This window comes from Stegodyphus dumicola, chromosome 12, assembly GCF_044657685.1.
Source record: "Stegodyphus dumicola isolate Sdum_Otavi_A_Nest chromosome 12, ASM4465768v1".
NCBI classification, from domain to species: domain Eukaryota; kingdom Metazoa; phylum Arthropoda; class Arachnida; order Araneae; family Eresidae; genus Stegodyphus; species Stegodyphus dumicola.
This window is the reverse complement of record NC_140779.1, coordinates 57372727-57384865: the sequence shown is the minus strand read 5'-3', so window position 1 is coordinate 57384865 and position 12139 is coordinate 57372727. Positions and strand designations below refer to the sequence as shown.

Sequence of the window (12139 nt, the reverse complement as noted above, 5' to 3'; positions counted from 1 at the left end):
TTTCACTAACCTCTCTGTCACATTCTTCATGTATTTATCCATTTTTTGCAGCAATTCCACTTTTTGTTTGATGGACATCGAAACATACTTTCGTTTTGTACGATCCTTTGGGAGCTCCAGAATCAAAAATTCTATTTGACATAATCGAAAGTTCAAGTTTACTTTTTTAGTATTGCTCTTACAGTCTGCAAAAAATAATAAGCCGGATCCAATTTGAAAATTAAGGAACAACGCAATCATCAACATTAACTGAAATAGATAATTAGATAATTTTAGCTTACACCATCCGTTATACATAAAACGTGCACATGAAAACATATTCTGCGCTTGCGCACACGCAAATGCGCAGTCGTAAGAGGTCTTACGCGCACGCGTAAACGCCTATGGGCATGTGTCAACACGAAGCATGCGCAGAGAGTTTTTAGCTTTGAGGTCCGGATTATAGATCATTCCGAATTATGGGTGTCCGAATTAACGACTTTTGACTGTATAATCTCTTGTTTAGTTACATTGTTGAAGTTTTGTAACTGCTGTTTTGAGAATTCCGACTATCTTGTCGATGGAAATTTTCTCGTTTTCAGTCACTTTCCTCACTATCGGTAGCCGTATTTTCTGGTTCCAGAACCATACTACAGATTTCGCTATTCATTAATTGATTGATGATTGAAAAGCAGTCATCATAATGAAAAACTTCTTTTATGTCATCTTCATTTATTACCACTTCTCCACATTTCTTTACAAAATCCGTTAATTGGAAAATTTCACCTTTGTTTTGCGATATCCGAGCGCCTTTAAAATTAGCAGCTTTTAAAGTCAGATTTAACTATTCTTCACTATACATATTTGGCTATGCATCATAAGCTTGGCGACTAACGACAAGTTGTTCCATTAAATTCTATCTTGCTTCTATCGCGCACTGAGACAATTAAGCCTGAATTGTATTAGTTTAGTTATTCATTATACTTATGTCTATTTCTTGCACATGTGTAAGGCACAGGGGCGTAGCTAGAGGGGGGCAAGAGAGGGCATCTGTCCCCGGGCGCAGAATCCAAGGGGTGCCAAACTGATGTTACGACATTTTAGAATTAAATGTTTTCCATCTTTGGCAAGCAGGAGGGGGCACGAAATCTTCAGTTGTCCCTGGGCGCTGATAACCCTAGCTACGACTCTGGTAAGGCTTATCTGAATCCTGAATAGATTCCCACATATACTGAAACCATTTTGAGAGCCGGTGCTAGATATCTTACCGCCTGATGCAGTCTCTGTGGGTCCTAAATTCTGCGACCTGGTGCGGCCATACAAGCCCTGGTACTGGTTCTGGGTTTATGCAAATAACAAATCAGTTATTTTTAATTCAGATAGCCCTGATGTAATCTTTGGGTCTATGAGTATCATCAACAAAATCTATTTTTAGCATATGTAAAGAAAATTTTGGTAAATTTTTCCTCATCAACATTTTTTAGCACATTTAATTTAAATCTGTAATCATTGCCAAGCATAATGTCAACATAAAAGGTTATCATACTCCTTTATTATTCAATTACTAACATAAAAAAATTGTTTAGGCATCGTTACATGATTCATTACTCAAGTTGTCATGTTTTGATAAACATGTGGTGATGAAAGGAACGTATAATAAACAATGATTCGCCAGGTTGGCATCAAATCAGCGATGTATCTATGTGGAATGTTTCGGTTTAAGATGTGTGCCAAGCAAATACGCAGCATATGAGCCAAATTACTACTGATCATACAAATTTATGCTAAAATGATTGTGTCAAAGTGAAATTAAGAATCAGGACTCTCCAGATGTTTTATTATGCACGAAAGGGAGATCAGATGCACATGCTTAAAGTCTGCAAGAAAACGTTGGTGATGGTTTTGAAGTCCGGATTTTAGATCATTCCAGATAATGGATGCCCACATTTCAGACCTTGTACTGTACTCAATGAAAGGAAACAGGTGTGTCATAAACGCACTTTGAAATTAATTAATAATTGATTAATCATTTATTGATAATAATTGATTCACCTTGAATGAAATTAATTAAAATATTGAACTAGTATAAATAATAATTTTTTTTTGATATTTTTTTTAGTAATTTTTACTTTTATTATATCTACAGTACAAAGTCCAAATTCTGGACATTCAGGTATGTGGAATGGTTTAGACATCCAGACCGCCAGCTGAAAAGTAAATAAGTAAAATTAAATAATATAAAAAAAACTGCCTCCCCTCCAACTTAGAAAATTTAGGCATGGTTCGTATAAATAACTCGATAAAAGGAAACAGGTGTGCCCTAAATAAGATTATTTTCCTGGCTACCAGATTTCTGCATGTCACTTTTAAACACCAGCCGGCACCTGACACTATAAGGAGTAAAAATTTTTTATCTGACCTAAACAATAAATAAGAAAAATGTTGCCATGTCTACATGTCATCTTACAATCGATAATCTAAAATCCTGAAATTTCTGAAATCTCTAATTGTTGAAGTTTCGGCGATTCTCAATCTTGTATTCTATACTGTATCAAAGCAGACGAAAAACACACTAAGGTAAAACATAAAATTAGCAAAGTAACAACCATATCTTTGGTGTAGATTTTAATCAAGGACTCTATGAATTTCGAGGGCAAATAAGTACAGATCCTTTATCATCAGGAGCAAAGAAATCTGGATTTCTGAAAATCATTAGAGTTCTTGACTAAATCTTTGCCAAATACAAGGTTGTTGTTTTTGGTAATTTTTTTTTATACTGTATTAAAAAATACTTCTAATTTGGGTCATTTGTTGATGAATTTCTTGAAACTTAAGAGATGCTGAACAATACACTGGCCATCTAGATCTTATGCTTTGAATCCCATAAAGAATTTCTGGAACACTCTTAAAAAAGCTATTTGCATAACGAGATTCTTTAAGAGGCCTTAGTGCCGTGAAGATAATATTGCCGTGGATAAGTGAAACTTAATTCTTTGTTCTAATTTAACCACTTTATTGAGAGCAGCATAAAATTGTGGATGCGATCGCATTTTGTATTCGAGTCCAGAAATCTACATTTGTTTCTTCAGTTTTCACTTTTTTCCATCATTTTATTATCTGTGTTATTCCAGTGTTATTTGCATTGTATACATTCACATTTAATATTAGATATGTGTGTTGTGATGCTGTTTATAATCCCAAATGAATTTTTTTCTATTTTATTCAATGGTTATGAAATTAATATTTTTCCTATGTAAAGTTTTGAACTCGAGTCTGTGTTAGTCGTTACAGTGTATGTATAAATAATCTCACTTTCAAGAAAGTAACTTATAAATTAGGATTTTATATTTAATGTATTCAATGGGAATATAATGAAAGGGAACAGAATGGAATAGCTAGAATGCAATAAAGATTGATTGGTCAGTTAACTATGTTAAATTTATAACAGCTGGAAACATTTTTTAGTATGGCCTAAAGATATGGAGCATTGAAAGGTTTGGAAACTTTTGATATAAAACTGTCTGTTTACAGAAGTACTGTACAAAGTCCGTAATCCGGACTTTTCGGGACTTCGGCGATTCCGGATTAGGGTTTTTTCCGGATTATAGATCACCAATTTAAATCTGGTAAGACGGCATGCAGAAATTATACAATTAAAAATATGAAATCGTAATTTATGAAATAAAGAGCAATTATGATCTAAAGGTTATCAAAATTTACAAAAAAAGCATAATATTCTTTTGTTTACTTTCTTAAACATTTTAACTTGACGCGTGTGCGTCAAGTTTGTGGCTTTGAGGTACGGATTATAGATCATTCCGGATAATGGACGTCCGGATTACAGACTTTGTACTGTATTTGTATTGATAGTGTAATACAGTATACTGCTAATAAATGTGCTTTTTCCTTACAAAAATTAAAATAAAATTTCAAATTTTGTTTTATCTGTATAAATTATTTTAGGAATATGTTAGAAAATGATGTAGTTCCTGCAGTGTCTTCTGTTGTTCACTGGCTTACATCATATTTTACATCGGCATCTGATTCATTCAAAATTCCTGTACCACCCATTTGTCCTGAGGTGTTTTCTAAGCAAGGTTAGCTTTATTTATTTCATAATCAATCATTAAATGTAATAATTTTCATATTATGTATAGTATTTATTAGTACAGTCAAAAGTCATTAATCCGGACTCGTCGGGACTTCGCCGATTCCGGATTATCGATTTTTCCGGATTATAGATCATCAGTTTAAATCTGGTAAGATGGCATGCAGAAATTATAAAATTAAAAATATGAAACTGTAATTTATGAAATAAAGAACAATTATGATCTAAAGGGTATCAAAATTTACAAAAAAAAAAAAAAAAAAAAAGCTTAATATTTATTTGTTTACTTTATTAAACATTTCTTTCAATGTAAGTTGTTTAAGTTGCTTCGTTTTATGTGATAATACTTTCTCTTTAATACTATAAACAGACATAATTTCTTCTTCGTTACAAAGTTTCACTGTTCAAGTCCTATAATTGCTGTGTCAAGAATACCGACTAATTTGTCAATCGAAATTTTTTCGTTTTCAATAACCTCTGTGTCACTTTCTTCCTTATCGGAAGCGAATTATAATGACGAGGAAATTGATTTTAATCATATCAAAGACGGAGTACATCGAGATGAAATACTACATTTAGTAAGGAATTATAAGTCAAATAAAATAAAAGCATCTGCCCTGAAGATAAGGATAATGCTGACACATAAACTTCCAATTCATTGCGTTCCCCTCCCCCCCTCTCCCCGCAGAGCAACGTGAAATTGATAAACAGATTTCGGAATGGTTAGAGAAACGAAGGATATGCCTTTATCCATTTTTTGCAGCAATTCAACTTTTTGTTTAATGGACTTCGAAACATACTTTCGTTTTGTAGATCCTTTACATATTAGTAAATATATATCAAAAATTCTATTTGACGTAATCGAAAGTTCAAGCTTACTTTTATAAAATTGCTCTAACAGTCTGCAAAAAATAATAAGCTGGATCCAATTCGAAGATTAAGGAACAACGCAATCTGCAACATTAACTGAATTAGATAATTTTAGCTTAGCTTATGCCATCCATTATACATTAAATGCGCATGCATAAACGTATTATGCGCATGCGCACATGCATATTCGCAGCTGTAAAGGTCTTATGCCAACGGGACACATGCTCAGAAAGTTTGTAGCTTTGAGATCCGAATTAATGACTTTTGACTGTATAAAAATTCAGTTTAAATATAATTTTCATTTATTAATGAATTAAACTTTTCCAAAAAATTAATTGTGTGATAAATAAATTAATTTAATTTTTTAATAATTTTTTAATTTAATTTTTTGTTAATATTATTTAAAATCTTAATATTTCTTTAAATGTCTTTAGCTTTAATTATTTTTTAATACAGTCAAAAGTCGTTAATTCGGACACCCATAATTCGGAATGATCTATAATCCGGACATCAAAACTAAAAACTTTCTGCGCATGCACCGCGTTGACACATGCGCAGAGGCGTTCACGCGTGCGCGTAAGACCTTTTACGACTGCGCATATGAGTGTGCGCAAGTGCAGAATACGTTTTTGCGTGCGCATTTTATGTATAATGGACGTATAAGCTAAATAATTATCTATTTCAGTTAATGTTGATGATTGCGTTGTTCCTTAATTTTCGAATTGCATCTGGCTTATTATTTTTTGCAGACTGTAAGAGCAATTTTATAAAAGTAAGCTTAAACTTTTGATTATATCAAATAGAATTTCCGATATATATTTGTTAATATGTAAAGGATCTAAAGCGAAAGTATGTTTTGAAATCCGAAATCTGTTTATCAATTTCACGCTGCTCGGCGGCGGGCGCGTAATGAATTGGAAGTTGATTTGTCAGCACTATCTTTATCTTCAGCGCAGATGTTTTTATTTTATTTGGCTTATAATTCCTTACCAAATGTAGTATTTCATCTCGATATGCTCCGTCTTTGATATGATTGAAAACAAGTTCTTCGTCATTATAATTCGCTTCCGATAGCGAAGAAAAGTGACAGAGGTTATTGAAAACAAAAAAATTTCGATTGACAAATTAGTCGGTGTTCTTGACACAGCAATTATAGGACTTGAACGGCGGAACTTTGTAACTGAACAAGAAATTATGTCTGTTTAATAGAATTAAAGAGAAAGTATTATCACATGAAACGAAGCAAAACTTAAACAACTTACATTGAAAGAAATGTTTAATAAAGTAAACAAATAAATATTAAGCTTTTTCTTTTTGCAAATTTTGATACCCCTTTAGATCATAATTGTTCTTTATTTCATAAATTACGGTTTCATATTTTTAATTTTAGAATTTCTGCATGCCATCTTACGAGATTTAAACTGATGATCTATAATCCGGAAAAATCGATAATCCGGAATCGCCGAAGTCCCGACGAGTCCGGATTAACGACTTTTGACTGTACTTTGCTGGTTTGCATTAGATTTAATATTATTTGATAATTAATGTTTATACATGCTATCTCTTCTAGTTTATAATCACATATCTCAGTTTTCTGAAAAATCCCCAAATCTTCCAGTTGTTAAATTTTAGCCTTTGCTAAGGAAGATATTTCCCAGCAATAAATGAAATTTATTGAATTAATAAAACTTAAATTGTGCAAATTTCATCCCTTCCCTAGTCATTATCAGCATAAGTTTTCTTATTAAGTTATAATACTATGTGATTTTGGTTATTTTAATCAACTATATACATTTATAGAATTTTTTGTACTTTTCCATTTCGCCGGCGCAAATCTCGCCAAGCAGACTTTGTTGGCTACAGTATACACATAACAAAAGTTAATGAATGTTAGTTCTAAGAATTTTTTATTTTGAAAGCATAGACATTTTAATATGGTTTAAAATTTTGTAAAAAGCCAATAAAAAAAGACAATAAATTTGTAAAAAGACATTAATTTAAGAATTTACTATACTTTCATGGTTCAACATCCTGATTCGCCGGTTCATATCACGTGATCCCATCTCAAGTAAACTACGCTACAAAAATCTAATTATCTACATTAATTTCAAGTTAAATATTAATTTGGAATACAAGTTTAAATGCGAGAATTACTTCAACTCGTACGAATAGCTTACTCAAAAATTATGTAAAACCACAGTGTAAAACGCTACAAAAATCTAATTCTCTCAGTAATTATCTACATTAATTTCAAGTTAATTCTTAAATTAAATCTTATGGAATACAAGTTTAAATGCAGGAATTATTTCAATTCGTACGAATAGCTTACTCAGAAATTATGTAAAACCGCAGAGCTTTACTTCGCTAGTGCATTCTCGTTAGAATTGATGAATTTAACCCTTGACTTTGCTTTTCCTATGTATTCGCCTTCCGTGAGCGGTGTGATTGCATCCTAATTGAATTAATTACCGTGAATGGTCTTAGGGCATAATATTTAACTATCTTGTAAACATTCTATGTAATTGTATGCCAGTATTGAAAGAACAATAAATCTGATAAGAAAAAGCTGCAACTTGTTTTGAAAATGAAGCGTGAAAGGTTACCAGCGAAGATATTGCTTTTGGCATCAGTTGTACCATTATTCGCAATTTTATCGTTTGCACTGGCAAAACGGAAAAGTACCGAATTTTTTATTACAATTCAGTTATTGATAAACTTCTGATTGGTAAAGCATTGGATTTGCTCCTGAAGAACTGTTTTAATAGCTTCTGTTAACTATTGATAATTGTTTATTTTAGCCTCTGTTTTTCATAAACTTTCATTTATTAAGATGATATTTACATCATGAAAGAAAATGAGATAATAAAATAATTTATAAAAAAATATGGAAGCATTCAGATTTTACATTAAGGGCATTATTTTAACGTTTTGTGTTTTACCTTTATTTCTTAACTATCATGTTCTTGGTACTTAAACCATAAAATTCAGTTCAACTGTAATATCACAAAATAATTTTAAACTGAGCATATCTTTAGAATTTCTGATACACAGTCTCACATGCTGGGGACAATTTTTTTTTCCGTACAGTGTTGCCATTCCTCACTTTGAAATTCTTGAGTTTCTTAATCAAAAATTCTTTAATGTCTGACAAAATATGAAATAGATAATAAAACAAATTCCAATTAGGACTTCCAGATGCCCATATTCGCTGGTGTTACATTATTCAAAATTTGATGGCTCTAGGTACCGTTGTTTTATCACAGTGCAATAAACATACATACATTTATGTATATTCATTATTAATTTCTTTAAATGTAATATAAGGTTGTAATAGTTGATGGCAACAGTTTGAAAAGTGAATCAACGCAGAAATTGAATCGATGTAAAATGTAAAAACGAAATTAAAAAGCTAACATATAACAAGTAACAAAGAAATCTAATGACTGGATAAAGGTGGTTATACTACTTAGTGTTAATTGGTTAATATTTGTATTTAATTTTGTTTTACATCAATAAATGATACATTGTTAAGTTTATGCATGTTATAGTATGTGCATTAATTATTAGTTTCATTTACATCATATTGAAAAGTACTTTGATGACTAAAAGCTTTTCTTTCTTGTTCATGATTTTTCTCAATAAAAGTGTAAGAAAATTAGCCAAAGAACATAAAATTTAGAATAACTAATTAAATATTGATAAATTTTATATCATATGAATATTATAAATAGTTTAGTACAGTCAAAAGTCTTTAATCCGGAATGATCTATAATCTGGACCTCAAAGCTACTAACTTTCTGCTCATGCGTCACGTTGACGCATGCGTGTAAGACCTTTATGGCTGTGCATATGCGTGTCCGCATGCGCATAATACGTTTACGCATGCGCATTTAATGTATAACGAACAGTATAAGCTAAGCTAAAATTACCTAATTATCAAATTCAGTTAACGTTGCAGATTGCGTTGTTCCTTAATCTTCTAATTGGATCCGGCTTATTATTTTTTTGCAGACTGTTAGAGCAATTTTATAAAACTAAGCTTGAACTTTCGATTATGTCAAAAAGAATTTCCAATTCTGGAGCTGCCGAAGGATCTACAAAGCGAAAGCATGTTTCGATGTCCATCAAAGAAAAAGTGGAATTGTTGCAAAAAATGGATAATGCATATCCTTTGTTTCTCTAACCATTCCGAAATCTGTTTATCAATTTCACGCTGCTCTGTGGGGGGGGGGACTTAGCGTCACGCAATGAACTGGAAGTTGATCTGTCAGCACTATCCTTATCTTCAGGGTAGATGTTTTTATTTTATTTGGCTTATAATTCCTTACTAAATGTAGTATTTAATCTCGATGTACTCCGTCTTTGATATGATTTAAATCAAATTCCTCATCATTATAAATATCACAAATACACATCAAATAATTTTCTGGTTGCAATTTTCTAATTTCAACTATGCGTAATGTATTTTTTATGCATGCGCGCATTGAAAGAAATGTTTAATAAAGTAAACAAATAAATATTAAGCCTTTTTTTTTCTAAGTTTTGATACCCTTTAGATCAAATTTATCTTTATTTCATAAATTACGGTTTCATATTTTTAATTTCATAATTTCTGCATGCCATCTTACCAGATTTAAACTGATGATCTATAATCCGGAAAAACCAATAATCCGGAATCGCCGAAGTCCCGACGAGTCTAGATTAAAAACTTTTGACTGTAATATGTATCATGCATTATAAAGTGAATTTAAGTCAATTTGGATTTCTATTGAAATAATGTTGCTGCACGGTACAAAAACGTACAACTCCTACTTTTCATGCAATAATTTTGTGCTTTTTCATAGTGTAAACTGACTGGTATTATGTCTTCTTCTTCAATTACTCAACAGCCCTGGGTGGGCCCTGGCCTTCTCCATAAGTCTTCTCCAAGCATGTCTACTCTTGGCAACTCTTTTCCAGTTTTTAACCCTTAAAATATTAAGATCTTTTTTGACGCAATCAATCCATCTTAGCAGAGGTCTGCCCTGAGGTCTATTTCCCATGGGCTTTGCCAGAAAGATTTTCTTTCTGCAATGATCTTCATTCATTCTATCCAGATGGCCAGCCCATTTACGTCTCTGTAATTCGACAAATTTTACAATACCAAGTTGTTTGTAAATTTTATAGAGTTCTAAATTAGATTCTCTTCTTCATGATCTATTTACTTGGGACCCACCAAGAATGCATCGCATCAAAAATTCCCAGAGCTTCCTCATCACAAAAAGTCATTGCCCAAGTCTCTGATGCATAAGTTAAGACAGATCTTATAAGACTTTTGTAAAGAAGCAATTTAGTTCTTAATTTAAGAAAGCTGGATTTCAGATAACACTTCAGCGCATAAAAACATCTACTTGCAGCTATGATTCCTGTGACCAACATATTTTTACTTCTTTGTACGAAGTAAAAAGGAAGTATTATAATCGCAAAAAGTTTCAGGCAGCATATTTCAACGAAAATATCCATTTTGACCGTTATCGAATGCAATTTAACGATGTTTTTCTGTGATATCTGTACGTAAGAACAGAATAAAAGACTTGTTTCCTCCAAAAAAAATTATAAATCTGCTTTAAAATTAATTCTGAACATAATTTTTCATGGTGTCTGTATGAACGTATGTATGTACGTGCATACGTACGTACGTATCTCGCATAACTCAAAAACGAGTAGCCTCAGAACGTTGAAATTTTGTATATAGGACTGCTATAACATATAGATGTGCACCTTGTATTTTGGTTGCAATCAGCCGCACCAAACGTATATAAATATATTTATATATATATCCACTCTGTTATCCAGCTCAGTGATCTCAGTTTCTTTACTTGTATATGTTTGTAAACTAAAAATTTTTTCCTTTAAAAATGATTGAATTTTTTTTTTTTTTTTTTTTTTTTTTTTTTTTTTTTTTTTTTTTAAATTTCCGGTTAAGGTTTTTATGCCTTTAGTATATAATCTGTACACAATATTTTTAGAATTATCAACAATTTTAAAGTTGTTTAAGTGCCGCTAAGCCTTTTTTTCATGGCGGCCATTGATTGTTTACATTTGAAACAGCAGAATAGTGGATTTGTTGCCAATCTAGATAAACTTAGCTTCGCAACAACAAAGATAATGCCTTCATTTATTATTGCCAATTAAATCATGCTTAATGCTTTCTGGAATTTTTTCGAGGAAATAAGTGTTTAAGATTTACTTCGTAATTTTTAATATAGATACGAGGGCTATCCAGAAAGTAGATTACGTTTTGGAATAAAAAAATAAACAAAGTATAGGAAACAAATTTTATTATATACAGATGAAAGCCACACTCAAATACTACTTTTCTACATAGTCACCATACAAATTAAGGCATTTATCGTAGCGATGTACGAGCTTGGAAATTCCTTCGTCGAAAAATTCGGCCGCCTGCGCCTTCAACCACTTCGTTACCTCTTCTTGCAGCTGTGCGTCGTCATCAAAACGCATTGATTGCAATTTCGTTTCACAGTTCACATGTTTCACCCATGTTTCGTCACCAGTAACGATGCAATCGAGTAAAGAGTCACCATCCTTATGGTAAGCGTCCAAAAAGTTCAACGCTGCAGCGATTCGCTGATTTTTGTGGTCCTCTGTCAAGATTTTTGGAATCCATCTTGCACAAAACTTGTGGTAACCAAGCTTTTCACTGATGATTTCGTGCAACAAACTTCGCGAAATTTGTGGAAAACTCAAAGAAAGTTCCGTTATTGTGAAATTTCGATTTTCACGGACTTTAGCATCGACTTTTTCGAGAAGTTCGGCGGTCACTATGCTGGGTCTCCCACTTCGATCTTCGTCATGAACATTGGTTCGGCCATTTTGAAATCTTATGAACCACTGACGCACTCCACCTTCAGTGATAATGTTGTCCCCATACACTTCACGAAGCTGCCGATAGATTTCTATCGGTTTACAGTTTTTTGCAGTCAGAAACCTTATTACTGAGCGCACCTCGCAGCTCGCGGGATTTTCAATTAACGCAGACATTTCAAACCGTCACAGTATCTGAACGGAGCACAGCACGAACCTCTCACTAGCATGGCTAGATGCAGACTGAGCTGCGCAACGCTCTGACCCCAAGATGGCCGCGCTAGCCCCGCCCCTAGCAGACACAGACGGAAACGTAAT

At 32.6% G+C, this 12139-nt stretch overlaps 1 protein-coding gene across 1 annotated transcript in view; it reads left to right on the top strand.

The window, feature by feature from the left end:
* agt (O-6-alkylguanine-DNA alkyltransferase) overlaps positions 1-12139 on the top strand; it is a 58637-nt gene that overhangs the window by 5930 nt on the left and 40568 nt on the right. The window contains exon 2 of the mRNA XM_085827739.1: positions 3943-4076. Coding sequence (XP_085683865.1) covers positions 3943-4076 — 134 coding nt within the window. The remainder of the gene's footprint in view (positions 1-3942; positions 4077-12139) is intronic.